Below are 21,235 nucleotides of genomic sequence, written 5' to 3'. Positions count from 1 at the left end.
CCGAATCAGCCGACCCTTGGCCTGGTGCGAACACGCTTTTTACGATACAGGCATGAGCCTAGCTCCAAAGATGGGGGAAAAGCGCATGGCTTTTGAGCGTGTGCAGTGGCGCGGAGGGCTTTCATCTGCTGCGTAGGCCTCGGCTAGTGATTGCTCCGATTCCAAGCCATCCTGGTTACTAAGGCTTAAGTGAGGCATTTTACAGCCGACATGATAGAAGCACGGTATGGCAATTATTGAGATATTGAGAATGTCCATCCAACGATAACGTCGGATGCCAAGCATGCTGTTTCACACAACCTAAGCTTGTATGAATGGTAGTCTTGGACAGCGTCCAATCATGTAGTACCTTTACCTGACGTCACTGCGGTTAGTTTGTGCAGCCGCCGCAGACCGCGCATGGTAGTTTTTCTTCTTTCAGGCTTTATAAAATATACGGTTTTGTTGCCCGGATAAATGATGAAAAGTGTGTTCATTTGAGCCGGTCTACGTAGTGCAAGCAAAAACAGGAGCTTAACAAATTCACTTCGGTGTCACTTCGGTGTCCCACTACCTATTTTTGCTTTGCACTCACCCTGCTTTTCCCCTTATATTCTCCCCAAAGAAACTCTTGTGTATGCTGCTGTTTGAATCAACTGCTGTTCTATTCTGATACTGCCTCAAGGACAATCATTGTATTGATGTCAAGTAAGGGTATCTTAAGCTGTGATAAATGTAGTACATAATTATTTTTGTTTTGCTTTTTGATTTTGCATTCACCCTTTTTTTCCCCATATCATTTTCTCCCCAAAGGAACTCTTGTGTATGCTGCTGTTTGAATCAACTGCTGTTCTATTTTGTGATGCTGCCTCAAGGACAATCATTTAACTGATGTCAAGTAGAGGTATTTTAAGCTGTGATAAATATACTAATTCTGTCACAAAAAAATGTGTGGTGTGTGCTTTCTACAATATTTCCTTTGAGCAAAGATAGTTTTAGTGAATTTCTTCTGAGTAATGTGCTGCATACTTTTGAGGCTTTATTTTGAAATCTAAAGCATAAAAGAACACCAGTGCAAGGGAAAGCAAAGGTAGTACTGGTGCATTCTCTACATTTATAACTTCACACATCAATATCTTTGGGAAAAAATAAAGCACATAATTTTGTGGGCACTGTTTTTAGGAATACATAACGCGAGCAGCTCAATTGGAGCACGAGGCTCTTTAAAAAACATGGCAACGATGAGTGTGTTAGTAGCACTATATGATGAGGGAGCATTAGTTGACAAAATATTCACAGAGCTATCGGTGTTGAAGAGAGTTGTGGTGGTACTTGTTCAGATAAAAATGTGCAATAGAGATGACTCGAACAATGAATGCATTTGAGAATTAGGTCAGCCTTGGCTGTGTTTCAAAAATGCTTGTGTGTTCACAATTTGCTGCATTGATATTTGATATTTCGGCGCATGTTAAAGATCCGCAGGTGGACAAAATTAAACCAGAGCCCTCCACTACGGCGCACCTCATCGCTTGCGTTGCTTCAGTGCGTTAACCCTACAATCAATCAATCAATCAATTTACGGGTGTCTTCATACAGACTTCAATGGACGCTTGACGGGACCAAATCCTACACTTTGAATTATCCATAAACTCAAATTATTGAAGTTTGAACTACCGAACTTTTACTGCCATGATGTGAATAGATACTAAGATACTAGTCATTCTTTTACTGCATGGTCACTGACTCATTTGCATTCAAAAACCTCTTGTCAGCAAGAATGGGGCTCGACAGATTCACAATGCCAGCAATTGTGATCAGTATGTGGTCAAGAGCGCCGACCATTTCCCAGGGCACGGGCCCTTTCAGAACTTTGAAAAGCTTCATTCTCTGAATAGCCCTCTCTACGTGGACCCGTGCCCTGGCGATTCTCACTGTTTTATTAGCTTCTGCTGAAGAAAACTGGGTTGCATTGCGGAGAAAAGGAGGCTGCACAACACCCAGTCCACGCTTTCCACACATGTCGTCAATGTTGAAACCCTTGTCAATCATGACATCATCTTCAAAGCTGGTAAGCTCATCTAAAACATGGGATTGTTTTACAGACGCTTTGTCAGAAGTTTTGCCTCCGAAGCCATTACTCACAAACGTTATCAGCCCACCAGGTGACACTCCCACCAGAACCTTGGCAGTGTGTCGGCCTTTATAGTGAGAGTATGTCAAGATGCGACATGATGCGCAGTGAGACTTCTCCAGCTCAACCTCAGTGCAGTCTAGGACGACACGTACTTCCTGGTAGCCCTCGAAGCACCGAGGAAGATTTCTGGAAACCTCCTCCTTACTGGGCCATGGAATGGCAGCCTCAAGAACAGCAGCAAGGGCTTGTAAAGTGCCATAAAAATGCCTGTGCACGGTTGTTTTGCTGACACCGAACAACAATGCCAGGCATATAAATGACAGACACGTTTTTATCCGAACAAGCACCAGCACAACTCTCTCTAACACCGACAGCTCTGTGGCCATCTTGTCAACTAATGCTACCTCGTCAGATAGTGCAACTAACGCACTCACCGACTCAATGCCTGTAAAGGCACGAACTGCAGCATCGGTTGTCAATAAGTCTACCAACTTCATCTTATGCTTTTTAAAGCTCTCTACATCCACTTGCACACATTTGTGATCGTAGCTAGGGTGGCACTGGGATAGCAGAAGGAGTGCTTCCACTGCCTCATCTTCTGTATTGACGTCGGTAGCCATCTGGGGGTTCAGTTCTGGCTCCACCATCGCACCGCTCGGTCCTGCATCCGGCTGGGCTTCTTCCACCTGGATTTAGAAGAGAGGGTTGAAAGCAGGCCAGGGGAAAAAAGAACACCAAAATGGTAGGCATGCCGGTGAACTTGAGACAGCTTTGGTTCAAAGTTAATGGGCCTAATTCAGAATAAAAACAGCTCTGAAAAGGCGCCGTACTGCCTACTAACATGAACAACCAAAATCTATGCAACAGGCAGTAGACGCTGTAAGTAGCAGCAGCAAACTGGACAAAGAAAAATGAACGCCAGAAAAAAAACGGGGGTAACGATTACTACACTCTCGATTGCAAAATTTGTGCGCAGTGTGAACTGCAGTCTTGACACTCACGGTGCACAGTTGCTACATTTCAAGAAGCGATGGAGTGATCACGAACACATGGTGGCGTGCGCTACTCTGTTGTTACCTCACAGCGCGTCACCATTACCAATCATGTTGTAAATCGTGTTTGAACCTTCTGTGCAAATGTCACGTGGTTCGGATGAGCCATGCAGCACGTGCTGGGTTTCTGTGCTGCGGCCTCTGCATACTGTCCTTCCTCCTCACACTTTCGTCATACTTTCATCCTCTGCTTTCCTGTGGGCCCACATTTGGTGGCATCTTCATTCTCTTGGTTATTTTGCACTGCACTGCATCTTGCGCCGCCTTGGCATACACCCTCCCCCTCACACTTGCTCTATTTTCCTTCTGTCCGGTTTTCCCTTCGTTTGCTCGATTACGTGGCCGACGCAGTTGCCAAATCACAGTAATGGACATTTAAGTGCTGTGCACTGCAAAGCAAAGTGCCTGCTTTGCTTGCTGTAAAAAAAAAATTAAGCGGCTGCTGTGCTAAGTGGCTTTGCTGCCCTATTCATCAAGCCTCAGTGTAGACTGATTAATTGATTGTAGGGTTTAACGCGCCGATGCAATGCACGGGATGAGAAGCGTCGTAGTGCAGAGCTGCGGATTAATTTTGACCACCTGGGGATCTTTAACGTGCGCCAAAATCTTGTACACACGAGCATTTTTGTTTTTTGCCTCCATCAAAAAAGCGGCCAGGAATCGAACCCGCGACCTCGTGCTCAGCAGCGGAACACCTTATCCACTGAGCCACCGCAGCGGGTAAGCCTCAGTGTAGACGCTTCGGTGTCGCTACCTTAGCATGCTGCTTCTCACGTAGGGAGGGAGGAGGAGGAAGTGATTGTTGGGGGGGGGGAGGGGGGAAAGAGGCTGGTAACTGTCTGGCGTTTCGCCGACACCTCAACCGGCCGATTCTCACGTAGGGTTTACAAGATTTCCTTGGCACCAAGTGAGCGGTAGACTATCATGTTTTCAGGTTTGAGGATTTATGGGCTACAAACTTAAAAACTGCCACAGCAACATGCAGGGAAATCATTGTGATGCAAGGAACATGCAGGGAAATAAAATGGAGTGTTAAAATACGGTAACAACTGTTTCTGCGGTAGAAATTTCATAAAACCTTCACGTTTCGCCACTTTCCTAGCAGTTCCGTGTTTTACTCACCAACTGCAGTGTCCCTGTCTGTGGCTGTGTTGTTTCTGCTTGTGCAAGTCGTTCATCCAGCTCCTCAGGAGATTGCTGCTTGCTACTCCCTTTACTTTCCAACAGCGTCCCTGTGCAAGGCATGTTTACATATATAGCCCACACGCACAAAACAATGATCAGGTACTGACTTCACTCGAATTTTTTGGGTGGAAATTGAAATGAAATATTTTTTTGCAGTACCCCCACAGTTTGCCTAGTGACAGCACTGCATTTGCCAACAGTACCTGATTTGTCTGTGACGTCGGAAAGTGCAGTTTTATAAAGTAAACACTATAATTTGCTTGCTGGTATCTATGGCACAGAGGCTTTAGAAGTCCTTTGACCGTAGGGGAGGGGGTAAGACCACCTTGTGATGATAACAATGAAAATGATTTTTATCCGTAAGGACACTTTATTTTTCTGCTACTCGGAATTTAGGCGTGGCAATCTTTCACCTCTTTACAGTTCGATTTATTTGAAGTAACAGCTTTTGATCCACTCCGACCATACACATAGTGCAATTAGGGCTATTGTTAAGGCACAAGTCTTATATGCCTCTTGCAGAGGTGTCATTGAAAAGAACTGGGCCGAAACTTGACCCGAAACTTGAGGACATAAAAGCAAGAGCATGAAACGACAATTGTTATGGTGTATGCCTGTTAAAGCACATACACATCTCAATGAATGCAATGCCTTGAGGCACTGTTCTCAACTGTGTTCTGACGACGACGACAAGTAGAGTGCCTCAAGCCAGGCAAGCAGAATGCCAGTGTAGCAAATGGTGTGCAAGGGCCACCGATTATTGGCCGAGTTGTAGGAGGCACAAAATGTGAAAGCGTTCACCTTCATGTCTCTAAAGCAGCAAAGGACACCTGGAAGTTTTTTGTCTGTTCAAGGAAAAGCAATTGTACCTGTGCGCAGCACTCAAAATGCCCTTTCAAACACCTTCACACATGCTAGAATCAACACCTCAGAGGAAGGAAATCATTTCTTCCCAGACAAGAATGTCAAACTTCTGATGGTGGAAATGTGTCAGTAACAAGTGATGAGAAAAGAACCAGGTGAATGGACAATTAAATGGAGCTGTGACTTGCCTAATCGGGCTGAGACCTGTGTGCAGAGCCCCCCCTTCTTTTTGGCAACAGTAGCTGGTGAAGCACCCCCTGAACCCCTATCCCAAAGCTTGTATTACGGCAGACGAAACAAAACAAGGAAAAGTGGGGAGTAATAGGCAATTCAATCTATTCGTTGTCTATTAAAGCTTTACATTATATGAAACCGTAGTCGAAATTCTACATTTCCTTGAATAAAATAATTTCCTGTTGGAACGCTACGTTCACTCTCAGCTCAAAAGTGGCATACTCTGCTTGTTTCTGGAAGATGCACGCGCAGAGCGGGCTGTCGATGCTTGAGCTCTCATCAAGTCTGGCTTGTCATGGCTTCTCAAGGGCAGGCACCGGGATGGCACAGCATTTTTCTTTAACCTTCTCCGGACAGGGGTCCAATTTTGCTGGTAGCCTGAAAAAGTAGGGCATTATTGAAGCAGCAACTCAAGCTTATGAAATTTCGCATGCCAAGGCACTTCTGTTTACTACACCCACCCTAGCTTCTCTCAATTCAAAGGGAAATAACAGTGACAAATGCAGCCGCGTGGCTTTCTTAAAAGCCCTAAGGGCTTTTATCCCAGAAAAATCTTCGGTAGTTTTATTCGGATCTCTTATTTACCTGTACAGTATCACGCAACATTAATTATTCCTGTAGACGTTCTTTATTTTGTTAAATTGCCAAGCAACACCGCGATAAAATCAGGTGTCCGCGCTACGTTGGCGCCTGTAGAATATTGTTAGCACAGCTTGGCCTTGTGCGTGTACAAAGGAACGGCACGACGAGCGCCGTCGCTGCTAGACGCTGGGAGGTTAGTGAGACCTCTTGGCGTGTAAAAATAGAAAAACACCAAAGAAAAGATAGTTTTGCTCGCTTTCTCTGTATCTCTGGACTAGCGATAAAACCTCGCAGCCTCCTCGCTGGTCTGGGACTGATAATCGAAGTCCCACGGTAACATACTGCGCAAAAGGCCCGGCGCCCGCACTGAGAACACTGCCAGTTATTCGCACATGCACGTTTGCCACATTACAACCCATACAACAATCACATGTGTATCACTGCTTACCCGTCCCGCTCCAGAAGAAGTCGTTGTTCACGAAGTGCTCGCTGCACACAACCATTGCCGGCGTCACAGGTTTGCCGATCCGCAGTTTTACGGTCCATTCTTTCTTCAGTCGGTCGTCGCGCGGAAACGAATGCAGGCTTATTTTGTTAGTAACCGCTCGGTTCTTGCACTGCGGTACGGAACACATTCGATTGCTTTTAAATTTACGAGCCATCGCACACAATTCATGAAACAACACGAATCTCCACGGTCACGCTATGATGGCGCGTCGGCGGCTTCGCCGTTGATCACCTCTGCGGCGCCATCGCTTGCGGCCGCTGAGCGGCGCCACCATCTACGGAACTTACGAATGACCCCTGCGTGACTTCGGCAGGTATCGGGCGTGCATACTCATCGAGATAGTGCAGCACCACAGAAACGTGCGCTTTTCGCCACAGGATACCCCTCCACGTTTTGCTGTGCGAATGCATTGTCAACGGATCAAGGTTCACCAAGGCAAGCATTCCAGCTAAATATTGACTTTCCATTTTAATTCTCTCACGTTCTCTCGCGTTTTGCTGTTTAAATAAATCAGGTTCAAGAAATATTTGTTTGCTTGTGTTTGAATGGTCCTAACTAGTATAAGGAACGAATTTTCGAACGGTTATTGTCCATGCTCGTGTAATAGTTTTTTTTTCTATCCGGGTGAATAAATTTGCTTTCATGAACAGATTGAGCGTCATTGATGGAACGCGATGATGGGACGCGATTTGGCCCTGCTTCAGAAGCACGGCCAAATCAGCTGAAAAGTGCCAAAATGACTCTAGCTAAATTTTGTAGCGCTACTTAGGTGTCCCTGAAGGAAATACTTCTGTATTTCTTCTTAACAGCTACGCGGGTTTGTAATTACACGGCTATTAAAGAAAAAAGGCCTAGCGCGACCATCTGGAGACCACGTTGTCTCCGGCGTGTTCCAGCGTTACGTTCTGCGGCTGCCGGATCCACGAGTTCCCGCGTGTGCAGTGTGCGTGTGCACGAGTTTCTGCGACTGCACATGCATCAGGCATGTGCAATCTGCGTAACATCAAACTTTTGTATTGCATGCATGAATGTACCACTTGTTGCATTGCTTGCATTGCCTTTTGGTACAGCTTTCTGAAATCAATTATTCAGTGAAAACAATTTTAAGCTTGTTCCAGAAAGGCAAAAATTTCCCCAAACGGTTATGTTTGTTGGTCATATTTTTATTAAAATTGTTATGCATATCCTGCATACTTCAGGTACTTAACAGAAACAACATCACGGGAAGTAAATTTCTTATGCAAAACAAGTTGAAATTCGAGACATGACAGGATTTACTACGAAAACAGACATGACAGGATTTACTACAGACTACAGGACAGGATTTACTACAGACTACATGACAGGATTTACGACAAACTACAGGACAGGATTTACTACAGACTACAGGACAGCATTTACTACAGACTACAGGACAGGATTTACTACAGACTACAGGACAGGATTTACTACAGACTACAGGACAGGGTTTACTACAGACTACAGGACAGGATTTACTACAGACTACAGAATGTCCCATTCCCTCACAGGATCATTCTGTCGTATTTCTCTGTTGTGTTTTTCGACTGGGGAGACTTTATCTTGAGCCTGGTGATGTGAGAGTGGTCCGTCATTCCAGGAGACCATGGGACGACCGTGCTGCCTTGAACATCAGGAGTTGGTGGGAATCCAAGCCCGCACTGCTCATCAGGTTCTCCCACAGCTTAAGGTGGGAAGCGGATTGGGTAAATGTGGGAGGGATTGGTTCTGTGCGCAGCACAAGATCACATGAATGAGGTTACATGGGTTAGGGCAGAATTTGCCTGTGGCAGGGTATTGGGTGGGGTGCATCTCATGTAGCCAAGTTGGGTGAGGAAAAATGTTTGTCGTTTCCGGAATATTACTCCGGCATATTAAACTGCGGGTGAAGACGTGGGAAATGTGAAGAGCAGTAATGTTGGGTGATGTCGGGATATGTGAGCAGGGGAACGAGACTCGGTGTTTCCTCAGAGGCCTGGGAGGAAAGTTCGCAGGCTTGTCTATGGGCAAAGTTACCGCCCGTTACAAAGGAATGTCCCGGGATCCACACAATGTCGATCTTCCTGTCGGGGGCGTGCTGAGTGAGGAGCTTCCATGTAGTAGAGTCCACATTCCCGCTAGAAAGCAACGACCGACTGCTTGACAATATGCAATTATAATTGTTGCGGGAGTTTGCGTGATGGCGAGGGCCACAGCAAATTCATCCGCGGCCCAGATAGAGGTGGTCTTGAGTGAGGCTTAGGTGAGGATCTTGTCTTTTGTGGCTTCTTTGGTTACGTGGAGGGAGGAATTGGAGCAAGGCCTGGCATCTGTGCATGAAACATTAGGATTGGTTCAGTAAATTCTTTCTTGGGCTTGACTACGAGCGTGGCGACGACCGGAGTGCAATGTGGGATGCATGTTGTTAGGCAGAGGGCGGATACGAATAGATTGACGCCATTATTGGGGAAGGGATTTTTTGTCCGTGGTCTGAGAGGCTGATATGTTGAGGTTCTTTAAAAGGTCCAGTCCTGTCGGTGTTTCAGTGAGACGGAGAAGTTGACTGGAGAGATTCCCTTCGACGAGTTCGGAGACCGAGTTGGAAATGCCCAATTGGAGTAGTTTAGTTGTCGTGGTGGACATAGGGATATTAAGGGCTTTTTTTACAGCTTTGCGGATGTAGCGATCGATGGCTTCAGTGTCACTTTTAGTAAGAGTAACGTTGGGGGCGATGTAGATGACCCGTGATGGGAGAGTGGTACGGATACGGCGAAGAAGATCATCCTCATTCATGCCGCGATGTCGATTGGAGATGCGGCGATGCATGTGAGTGACTGATAATTACTGTGGTCAGTTTAGATATGGTATGATCGTTGCGTGTGTTAGCCTGGATAATAACACCAAATATCTTGAGTGAAGGGCTGATACATACGAATTGACCATCGAGGTATTCTGGTGGCTCGTGCTGCCTTTGTTGTGTGCTCCAACCGATATGTGAATCTTTCTTGTCAGTATCACAATGACCATACGGACATTGTGATACTGAGAAATCAACAAGCTAATTTTCTCGATACATTATAGGCTATCGATACCTAAACGTCATCGCAGCTGCAGCCCGTCCACTTTTTCGTTTACCTTCGACCCAGAGGTCGCTCAAACCACGTGTGCGCAAGCTTGAAACGTGCGAATCAGGAATGTGCTGCCCCAAAGATAAGATTAAATAACGCCTGGACGCGCTGCTCGTTTTGCATTAACAAAATCTGCAGCAATTCAGAGAATTGTCTACTAATGCGTAGCATCCTTATAGCGCTTGTCCAGAGTGTGAGTTCTTTAATGGCTATAAGTAGCGAAATACGTTGGATTATCTTATTGTACCTGTGTTTCCGTTTTCTTCTTTTCGCCAATGATGCAAATTCATATCGTTATAGTTGTGAAGCTTTCTTACTTAGTCAACGAGTTTTTTTTGAATATGCAAGGCGAAATGCAGAGTTGGCCCGTTTCCGCTATTTTTTATTCGCATTTCCAAGGTTCTTTTCCGCGCTTTTTAGGTTAGTCTTTGTTGTTTAGAGGACATGTATAAAATGCATATTTTGTATTTTGCTAGATCATCTTTGTGACCTGTATTTTGTCAGGACATTCTTGTGAAAATTTCATTTTTTTCTATCTTTCTTACATCTCGGTTTTTCAAAATTCCGACCGACCACATTATCCACATTTGCGCTGTTATAACGATTAAAGGTGTCACTTGCGCCAAATCTGCATTTTTGCGGAAATGCAAAGCGTTAAGCGGTTCGCTCATTTACGCTATTTTTTATTCGCATTTCGAACGTTCTTTTGCGAACTGTTTTTGCTTAATCTTCGCTTTTTGGGGGGAGTTGTATAAGATGCATATGTTTTATTTTGTCACGTCATTTTTGTGAACATTTTATTTGTCTATTTTCTTATTATATGGTATTTCAAAATTCCGTCCTAATCTTCATCTGCGCTGTTATAACGATTAAACATGTTACTTCCGTCAAATATGCATTTTTGTAGAAATGAAGGCGTTACACGGTCGTGGCTGGCGGAGTGGGGGGGGGGGGGGGTACTCGGCAAAGAATGCTACGCATTAAAAAACCAAACCATCCCTTAACGGTCACAGGGGTCCACGTGATGCTTATCCAACCCTGTGGAACTGTAAACTATTCTCTTGCGACATTCCTGTCAAACAAAGTGCCGAACCCTTGACCAACCACAACCCATCCCTCGAAATATCATAACCGAACCATTAGAGCCCGAAGTAAAATAATTAGGCCTCTTCTTTGACCACCACCTCACGTGGAATAAACATGTGTTGCTTGTTTGCAAGAAATTCAGGGATGTAGCAGCTATGATTCACAACTTCAGAGGGGAGGCACCATTGAAACTAAGACAAACCATATATAAACCACTGGCGGAAGGGATTTTGAATTATCGAATTACCCTGTATGGTTGCTGCTCAGATCATAAACAACTATGTATAAACCGAGTAATTAACAGAATAGCAAATAGTATTGCCCATGGAACAAAGTTTCCAGATGCAAAAACACAGGACAAGTATTCTTATTTAGCTCTACTTCAGGTGCGCCAGCTTTTTCGCTACGAGGTACTAACACGATATTACTTCCGCAACCAGTTCAAAGCTCCAGTTAGGAAAAGTAGAACGCTAAGAAAAACAGAAAGGTTCGTGAAGCCGCGAGTGTTCACAAACTACGGGAAAAAAATGCGGAAACATTACGTGCCAGAATTTTTAATGCTCTCCGAAACGATTTGTATAATATGAAAACACGGAAAAAATGTTTAAGAAAATTTGAGAATATTGTGTCTCAGGTAACTCATATGGGTGAAGAATGGTATACATTTGTGCTGTCCACAAGTACGTTTTTGCTGTTTATATTGTGTTGCAATGCATAATTCTGCTGTGTGATTTTCGACCACGAAGTATTTGTCGTGTTCAAACTTGAGAATGCGCTTATTCTATTTTGTGTTTGTTTACACCAACTGCCTGGAAAGCCAACAAGCATTCGGTGCTTAGGCAGACCAGAGAAAATAACTGTGTAAAACAAAAGTGAGTAAACCTGAATGAAATGAATGAAAAAACCCATTTTCTGCGGCTGGTGTGGCGCGGAAGAGTGTGTTGGCACGTGTGTGCCTATGTGCTCGTTCGCGCGGCGCCATCTGCGGTCTTCATCACAAGGCACGTGGCGGCGCCTTCACGGCGGGTGTTTCAAATTTCCAATTCAGTTTTTTTTTGTTGTTTATTTGGCGCTTTTTTACGCATGATATTTTATTTTCTCCGTCAATTAGCTTCGTTTTAGTATATGAGAGGCGCTGCTAGTCGGCTTTTGTTTATTTTATTCTAATTTTTTGTCATTTTTTTTCGGTTTTTCTGTCAGAAACGGTGCGCGCGGAATGAGCTAACCTCTTTTTCCATTCTCCGGAGGAAGGCGACACCTGTGACTGGCTGGGAGTGTGGCATGGGAGTATGGCGTGATCCGGCCGCCAGGTGCGGGTAAGAAGAGAGGGGACGAAGGGAAGAGGAGGGCGTTTTGGCGAATGATGCCAACAGAATCACCCACGGCGACACGAGTCACCCAATACAAGCTTCGCTTGGAAATTACTGGGACTTGAATCCAGGCTGCTATTGTCATAAACCCCAACTCTACCTATAGGCAATGGCAGTTGCTCAAAAAAAAAAAAAGAACGTGGGTGTGTTTGAAGCGAAACAGTAGGTGGCGTTATGTGTATGCAAGTATTGTCGGAGTTGTACATATCAGGGTATACGTAAAGTCGCTTCACGCATATATTCTATCTCCTCTTCCTCTGTTCGCGCCATAATTATGTTTTGCTCTCGTATCGTGCGCGAGTGTGGTTGAGCGAGTGTATGATTTTTAATTTAGAAGTGAATGCGCTCTGCATTTTAAAATTCAATGTGCCTACAGAAATCCCGGGGATTTGCTTTTTTGAGCATGCTTCTCATTTCGCTCTTGCGTGCCAAGGGTGTCAGGCTCAAAACCACTTCTTTCCGCCCTCGAGAAAGCATTTAAGTTAGTTTATTTAGCTTGGAGCAAGCTTTGTTATGAACGCCTTACTCTCAATGATTATTCGAACTGTTTTATGTTCGCTCACTCTGCATTAGATTGGTCAGAGGCATGTCGTCTGTACTTTATGAGCTTGTCTGGTTGTCAAGGTATATTTTGCACGCACAGTCATCCTAAGACCGTGGAGCCTGAGGACCGACTGGCGGCAGCGATGCCCGCTTGAAGCGGCAGTAACCTGAAGTGCCGACTTGAAGCAGCTTCGTTAGCGGGTTGCGGCCAGTACGCACGCACCCTCTCTAGCAGCCGCGCGGGACAATGGGATTTTGAGTAGTCGAAACAGAAGATGATGATCGATAAACGTTCATTGTAGCAGCCAAACTTGTTTGGTTGCTAACCAGGTCGGTCTTCCTTAGTCCAGGAAGCCCTGGGTCGAGACGATCTGTCTTTCCCGGCCCAGCCAGCGTTGTTGGTAATCTGGGTTTGCGATGGTCGGCCGACCATTCCACTGCCTAATTAAGGGGTTGGAATTTGGGGAGAGTAATGTTGTGTGTTCGCACTCCCCCCGATTTGGTAGAGAGTGCATGGCTCCAGGCAGAATTTACAATTGTACGTGTATAGAGTTGTGTGCTGGAGTACGGTATAGTACAATGTAGAAATTCCCTTCGTTCGTCTGACGCTGTTAATATTGATGACCATGTTTTCGCTGGGCATCTTGAGATGTGGAGATGGAAAGTTTCTTCGTTCCAAGTGGTCATGGGCCAGTGTGCTACAGTATCTTTTGGGGATGATCTCTTTTTGGGGATTAATGAAAGCACTTGGCGCAATCTCGGAAGGCGGAAGGGAACGCCTAGTGTGTATGAGCAAGGGCGACGGCATGAGCCACTTCATCCCCTTCCAAGGATTCAAGAGCGGGTGTACATATTATACGTATATTCGGTAGTTGGGGTTGGGCTGATAAGTTGTTTCCAGCTGCTGTTAATATGCGCCAGATTTGGAAGATGGCGGCTAGTAGTAGTGTGTAGTAGTGTCTAGACACTGAAAACACTGAAAAAAAAACTGAAAAGAAAATATAGTCTCTGTCAAAATTTTTAAGGCCAAGGCGAAAGTACTTAGGCCGCAGACATTGTGAAGTACGAGCTTATTTCTCAAGCGTGGCCGAAATGTTTTATACCAGAACGGTAGAGAAAACCCCGTTCTTTAGTGCTGTCGCAACGTTATTTGGTTGCAGTCAAACGTTAAGCTTGCCCTTTGAATTATTCGTGACCCACAAACCTTTTTCGTGGCCTAGAAAAATATTAACTAAGACTGTCCATTGCGGAGATTTAGGAAAAATGATTTAATATTGGCATTACCAGCTAAACAAACCAGCGAAAACTCAATGCGTAGTGATTGCATCCTCCCTCAGATTACCGTTAGAGCCCGTTAAGACCGTAGCGGTGGTGTGGGGTACAACGTAGTAGAGTTTCAACATATTCTTCAATTCACGCTTCGGTGTTGTCGCAGCCCCTGCACTCACTCAGAATTTAGCCTTTCTCATTTCACCCCAAAATCTCCCAATATTTGCCTGGGAAACTCTGCCGCAACTGTCTGTTTATTGTGGTGAGGCAGCCCTGCAGAAGAATCATTGGTCTCGACAATGGCCTCCGAGATCACTCCGCGCGCGTTTTGCTCCGGCCGTGCCAATCGCCGTGCGCCCCAGCCAAAAGTTGTAATTTCACTGGTTCCTGTATACTCCACAAGGTGGAACTGCGGAGCTATGGGTGGGGTAGAGTAGAGTGGCGCTTAGGGAAGGGTGGCGCTTAGGTGGGAGAGCGGTAGCTTTTTTTTAGGGGGCCCCTAAAGGCTAAGGGAGGCAAACTAGGCGACAAATGGGAAGCGACGGAAGTGCGCACACTCAACGCTAGGAGGCAGCCAGGCCTAGAGATAACCGAAAAACCTATAGGCATAGCTGAGAACGTAGACATAGGCGATTTAAGTCTAAACAATGGAGCGAACTATTAAGTAACAGACAAGAATAAGCGACGGAAGTGGAAGTGAAAAGTGAAAACGAAAAATAAATGCAATAAATATTTAATCAGCTACATAAATATGTAGGGTTGCAGAAAGCCTGATAAGTGGGTGGAAATTCAAAACCAACTTGAACGCGACGAAACACACCTTTACGCCTTAGCCGAAACTCAGCTCATCACCTAGAAGCCCCACCCGCCATACACAATTATGTCTGGGAATAATGCGACAGGACCGCTGGCAGGAATGAAGAGAGGGGGAGGCGTTGGCAAGCTTATCAAACAAGGGACCGACCGGCAGAGAGTGGATGAAAGCTGTAAAGAGCATATACGGGTTAAGGGCACGATAGCGGGGAAAATATCTGGTTAGGAGCTGGGTACCTGTAGACAGGCAGCGGAGCTAGAGAGAAAAATGAGGAAATGGTAAACTGTCTGACAAGAGATATAAACTTGTTCAACGACCCAGGTGAAATCATCTTAGTTGGAGATATGAATTCCCATATAGAAGATGTGGATATATACAGAGATCACAATTGTTCTCTAGGGATGTATCTATTTCAGGAAAACCGGCTAGTATTAGTAAACACAGAAAACAAGTGTGACGGACAAATAATGTGGGAAAGCGGTAAGAGACAGTCCAGCATAGGCGATAGTCTATAGTCTCCGAGACAGTATACGAAAGGTTGCGGGAAAAGAGGATAGATGAAAACGGAACAGACAGCTTAGGAAGTGAGCACAAGCAACTTACTTTGCACTTGAACTAATTTGAACAATGAATAGTTAAAGACCATCGCTGATATTATTATATGACACAGACGTAGGGTTAAATTTCAGCCCTGAAAAATTGGGAATAAAGATTTGCAATGACAGTAGCACTGACGCAGTGTCAATCCAAGATGGCGAATTACCCGGGTTCAAGAAATTTACATATTTGGGAGTGTGGATAAACGAAGGAGACAACTACTTAAGAGCTCACGAAGACCAACTTAGGAATAAAGAAAAGCAAAACGCAGCGGTAATGAAGCATAGAGCTCAGTTGCGATTACAGCACAAGTAAAGCGTTGACAGACTGCACATACAAACTTCCACACAATGCGCACTGCACCAGACAATAATGCCAACTCACTCTATCACCTTGGCAAACGCGATTACAGCAGACAAAATGCGCGTGCCAAGGGCCACACTAATGCGCTCCGCGACCAGTCAAGAACACATATTCACTTTTAGCTAACGACACTGACGCAACGCTGACGCACTTATCTGCGTTTTTTTCTAATTTGATACGCTTCAATTATTTCCCGTACACGTTGGTCCTTGTGCTTAGCAATTACTACGGTGTCAGCGTGGGTGTGTCGTGTGGGACACACCCACACTTCGCACAATGCTGAGCAACATGGGAATACTTGTTACCTTGCAACGGGCGCTTGTGCTCCAAGGGTCTCACGTTTAGGCAGCGCCCCGTTTGCCCGATATATACTTTTTGGTGGCACGAAAACGTCCTTTTGTCCCGTCCTTCTTCTTGCGCTGCCAGTTCGATATGGTCACTATGAACCAACAAGCCCAACTTGCCATTCTTCTAGAGTAAAATATGTTTTGAGGGGAGGTTGAGAGCAATGGATCCCTGTAGGTGGACAGCTAAAGTTTTTAGGTACCTATACATGAGAAGCGTGAACACGCGGTGGCTAAGCAAGAATAAAAGGCTAACGATGAAATACGGAAAGAACAGCGGAGAATAAAAGACATTCAAAGTAACCAAAAAAGTAACAAATGAATGGAGAGAAAACATGGGAGCTAAAACGTCGTTAGATATGTACTGGGAAGACAAATTGGACATCACAAAAGAAAATTTCTACGACAATTCCCAGGGCAGTGCTTTGATTTTTGAGGCTAGAGCAGGTTACTTGCGAACTAAGAGCTTTGTGGGGAAGTATTCACAAAATGATGGGGTATGTGTGGTCTGCGAAAAAAAAAAAAAAAAAAAAAAACTATGCGGCACATAGTGTTAGAATGCGAGGGTATCCATCCATATCTACGTGCGGCAAATATTCGGCATCCAGGAGCCCTAGGATTTAAGGGTAGCACAGAGGGAGATAACTTGAAGGCTGTCGATGCGTCTAAATGAAGATTTGAATGCTGGTGGACGAGAAGCAGACAGGGAAGTATGGCCTAGGACAGCTACCAGCTGCAACAGAAAAGAGGTATTTTGAGCCTGCCCTAAGAGCAGCGCTAGAATTAAACGAAGAGTATAAAACATAGATATATTAGTTTCTTTGGTAAAATGACACATCACGACCTCGTTACAAAGGGAAACCATTATCAATCAATCAATCAATCAATCAATCAATCAATCAATCAAGTAGTCGATCGATCAATCAATCAATCAATCAATCAATCAATCAATCAATCAATCAATCAATCAATCAATCAATTAATCACTCGTCCGGTCCGTTCGCCCGCCTTGCTTGTGGTGTTTCGCGGGATTTCTACGCTGCGGTTTTTTGTTGTCTTAACGTGAGTATATTTACGAAAAATTTCTTCCTCACATTTTAAGAAACCTATCGTTTTTGGCTGCTTTTAGAGCGAACGCACACAACTCATATTTCCGGGCGTATAATGCATAGTATTATTTGCATAGTAGCCCCCTGGTCCCAACAGTGTAACGCCCTTCATTTGCATAGAAATACATAACTGGTGGATCCAATACAATTACTCGCTACAATATCGTAATAGGAGATAATTCGACAAACGTAATTTTCAAATATTAAAAATGCAAAAATAAAACAATGAAAAATTTTTAAAATAGAAATAACGAAAAATACCTTATACTCTCTCCCACAAAACAAAGTCAAAATAAAGAAGCCCAGAAAAGAACGGCATAAACACGAATTAAAAGAAATCGTAGAAACAGACAAACCGTGTAACGCTCTGCGGTTGCACAAAATGCATAATAATTAACACATTTATTTGTTATAACAGTTTGAATTAGGATAATTGGTCGAACGGAATCTTAAAAACAAAAACAAAAATACAAAACCAGAAAGATGAAAAAATTATAAAAGTTAATTTACGAAACCGATGTGTGTTCTGTACATTCCCGCTCAAAAGGAATACAAAAATAAAAAGAAAGCCTAAAAAGAATGACCGAAACACGAATAAAAAATCGTGCGAACGACCAAGCGTGTAACGCCCTTCCAAAACAACAGACCATTGCGCGAGTTGGTACTGATTCGTGCTTGTTAACAGTGCGCACATACGAAGGAGAAAGGCTATAAACTTCTGCCTTTGCACAAAAGTTCATAGTTGGATGAGTTGACGAAATAATTGATTGACCGGAACTAGCTGCGGTGGCTCAGGGGCTATGGCGTTGTGCTGCTAAGCCCAAGGGCGTGGTTTCGATTCCCGGCTGCGGCAGCCGCTTTTTTGATGGAGGCGAAAAGCGAAAACGCCCGTGTTTTCGAGATTTCGGCGCACGTTAAAGATCCCCAGGTGGTCAAAATTAATCCGTAGCCCTCCCCTACGGTGTGCCTCAGCGCCTGCGTAGCGTCGGCGTGTTAAACCTCAAATTCAATCAATCAATCAATCAATCAATCAATCAATCAATCAATCAATCAATCAATCAATCAATCAATCAATCAATCAATCAATCAATCAATCAATCAATCAATCAATCAATCAATCAACCAACCAAACGGAACTTCAAAACACTAAAAACGACTAAAAATATAAATAACACAAAAATTTCAAAGTGAACTTTTTAAATAAAAAAGTATAGTGGAGTTAGCGCATTTAATCGTTTTAATATGAATTCGTATGAACCCATTCGTCTAGGTGTGCCTTCTATGCTCACTGGTGTATAAGCAAAAAAATCATTGTATTAGTGTATGACATATGCAACCAATAGCCAACATGCACCAGTAAAGCCGCAGCTCGCGTGATAATTACGTAGCTTCATGCTATAGTGTCTCGTATAGTTATTACAGACCAAGATTGATTGTTTTTCACGTGCGAGCATGTGCGATGATCAGTTCACGATAGCACTTCTGAAAACTCGCAGTTGCTCATGGCACTGAAAGGACGGTGGTGTCTGAACGTATTCCCCTTCCTCTGTGTCGGACCGGGTGCTGACAATTTTCCATGCCTACTTTAAAAAGACGCAAAAAAGAGCTGTTGTGATATGAATTCCAACCAGCAACAGTCTTGCGGTCTAACCATTTCAATTCCATAAAACTTGGCAGCCGGTTCGTTCTCACCAGCTCTGCAATAAAACTTGAACATTCGGAGAAACGTCACTCAGCATCCCTTAAAAGTGTTATCATCGTGCTCCATAAGTCACCCGGATCACGCCAATATCCCACGTTTGGTCGTAAGTTCAATTTTCACCAGTTTACGGCCTCTTCAACCTTTGAGGTGGTGGACACCGCCTGGGCTGAGCCTCGCCTATGGATGCCACGTCACCGCACGTCATGGCGGCCCCTGAGGCTTCATCGTCCGTCGTCCCTGGCCAAACACCCTTGCCTGACGGCGCAGACGACGACATGGACCAGCAACCTTCGCACGCATTTTCCTGCTCCGCAGAAGACGACGGACACGCCACTGCACCATGGATAGAAGTCACCAAGCTAGCTCAACGCAAGAATCAGCACCCGACCACGACTGCGGCAGGCCGAAGCCCATTCAAACCGGCAATCACGGCTACCAGGAACTCGAAGCTACCTTCAAACAGGCCGAAACCACCCCGACTTCCAGAGAATGATTACAAGATGGCGATTCGCCCGCCCAACGGCCTGGCACTGCGAAAAATCGTACACGCTTGCCAGCTGCATTTTGCATGAAGCAAAGCTAACGTGGAGAGAAGCGGACCTGAAGATCAGAATTAATGAAGCTCAAAACATGCTCGCCGTGAGCACTCCGTTTCTAGCGGCGGCGAAAGCACTCAGCAAAATTCAACAACTGAAGATAGAAGGCACCATTTTCCCGGTCAACGCCTACGGAACATCACCCGACAACTCCTGCAAAGGGGTTATTCACAACATCTGTATCGGCGTCACAATGGAGCAAATAATGGTGGTCCTTTCTGCTCCCGGCTATGAGCTTCTCACGTGCAGAAGACTGGGCGAGTCAGGAACCGTGCTAGTAACATTCGCCGGTAAGAAAGTCCCGTTCTTCGTGTACATCAAAGGAGTTGAAACAAGGTGCTATCTCTACAAGTGAACCCACGCCTTTTGCCACTTGTGCCATGCTACAGGTCACACAGCTGACGTCTGCCCTCAGCCTACCACGCTTACAGATTCCCACTGCAAGTGTTGCGGCCAGCAGGCAAAACAGGGCGCTCAACACAACTGCAAGCCCAAGTGTGCACTCTGCAGCGGGGACCACGTCACGACTAGCAAGGAATGCCCGCAACGGTTTCTTCCACCAGTCAACCGGAGGAAAAAGCAGCACGGATCCAGCCAGGGTCCTCGGGAGTCAAGATCCCGCTCCAGATCGAGGGGGCCCTCCAGAGACGGCAGCAAGACACGATCAACTTCCAGGTCCCGCAGAAGGACACCCAGCGCCAAGCAAAGAACCGTAGAAGATGCGACGGGAGTACAGGTGAGCTGGGCTCAGATTCTCTCTCCACGTGCTCAGACCACTCTTCCTCCTCCCCCCAATCCCCCTAAGCGTGACAAGGTGACGGAAGTTAAACGACTAAACGCGCAGCTTCTTGGCGAGATTAAACAACAACGCCAGGAAAACAGACAACTCCATAGTGAGCTTCTCGCCCTCAAGGCAGAAATTAGGCAAGGGGCAAACACTACGCCAGAAAAACGCAAAAACCCGAACGCCCTGCACCAACGCCCCCTCAAACACCGAATTCAGAACCAACTTACCAATCTGCCACCACGATAGATGTCCCGCTAGCTCAAGAGAATACCGAAATTGCCGAAACCGTAAAGTAAATGATGGTCATGCTAAAACAAATCACACAACGATTAGATAAATTAGAAGTACAGGGACAGACGACTGTTGCGCCTCACTCTAGTCGAAACCTCAAGCCCTAGAGCAGGCCATCACGCCTGGAAGAAGATGCCACTTCTCAAGATGGTCACTCCCAAGAATAGGCGGATTCTTACGCAAGCGTCAAAACTCACCATATGGCAGTGGAACTGTAGGGGCTACAAGAACAAGGCCAGCTCATTGGCTCAGTACATTGCCACGGCTCAGGAGTCACCAGATGTCATTACCCTTCAGGAAACAAACTCCCCGGCAAAACTTCCCGGCTTTATCTCATATGAATACGGACCCTCAAGTTCTCTCGCCACGCTTATAAGCAAACGAATCACAGCTATACAGCATCCGCTCCAGCAGTCGTAAAGAAATGGAATACTGACGGAAATTGTCCCGAGGAAAGTTAAAGGGGTGCAGAGCCTTTACTTACTAAACATATATTGCCGTCCAAGGGGCCAAGATGCAAACGTCTCTTTCGTCATCAAGCAAGCAAAACGCATTGCATTGTCTAATCCCCTCATCATCGTGGGAGATTTTAACGCCGCACACCCTTTATGGGGATCCAGCTACACCAAGAGAGGAACCGCGGTGCATTCCATCCTTGAGGAGGAAAACTTTATCCTACTGTCAGACCCGCATACTCCAAA

The 21,235-nt window shown here is 45.3% G+C and overlaps 2 protein-coding genes across 2 annotated transcripts in view; one reads left to right on the top strand and one right to left on the bottom strand.

The window, feature by feature from the left end:
• Positions 1-976: 976 nt before the first annotated feature.
• On the bottom strand, positions 977-6,808 carry LOC144172398 (uncharacterized). Its single transcript, XM_077701138.1, has 4 exons — positions 6,479-6,808; positions 5,671-5,826; positions 4,288-4,397; positions 977-2,799 (listed from the first exon to the last, which is right to left on the bottom strand). The coding sequence occupies exons 1-4, from the start codon at positions 6,690-6,692 to the stop codon at positions 1,705-1,707; spliced, it is 1,575 nt and encodes a 524-aa protein (XP_077557264.1). The 5' UTR covers positions 6,693-6,808; the 3' UTR covers positions 977-1,704.
• A 13,185-nt stretch (positions 6,809-19,993) lies between these two features.
• Positions 19,994-21,235, top strand: part of LOC144161322 (uncharacterized) — a 172,320-nt gene continuing 171,078 nt past the window's right edge. Inside the window, exon 1 of the mRNA XM_077692103.1 lies at positions 19,994-20,192. Coding sequence (XP_077548229.1) covers positions 19,994-20,192 — 199 coding nt within the window. The remainder of the gene's footprint in view (positions 20,193-21,235) is intronic.

This window comes from Haemaphysalis longicornis, unplaced genomic scaffold (assembly GCF_048455015.1).
Source record: "Haemaphysalis longicornis isolate Haplotype H1 unplaced genomic scaffold, Haemaphysalis longicornis Haplotype H1 scaffold_1, whole genome shotgun sequence".
Classification (NCBI taxonomy): Eukaryota; Metazoa; Arthropoda; class Arachnida; order Ixodida; family Ixodidae; genus Haemaphysalis; species Haemaphysalis longicornis.
This window is presented reverse-complemented; position numbering and strand designations above follow the sequence as displayed.

Excerpts from the sequence above, each read along its gene's own strand:
- LOC144172398 (XM_077701138.1), bottom strand. The coding sequence starts at position 6,692 with ATGGCTCGTAAATTTAAAAGCAATCGAATGTGTTCCGTACCGCAGTGC. Across the intron at positions 5,827-6,478 it reads CTTCTTCTGGAGCGGGACGG|GCTACCAGCAAAATTGGACC; the intron begins GTAAGCAGTGAT and ends CTACTTTTTCAG. Across the intron at positions 4,398-5,670 it reads ATCTTCCAGAAACAAGCAGA|GGACGCTGTTGGAAAGTAAA; the intron begins GTATGCCACTTT and ends TGCCTTGCACAG.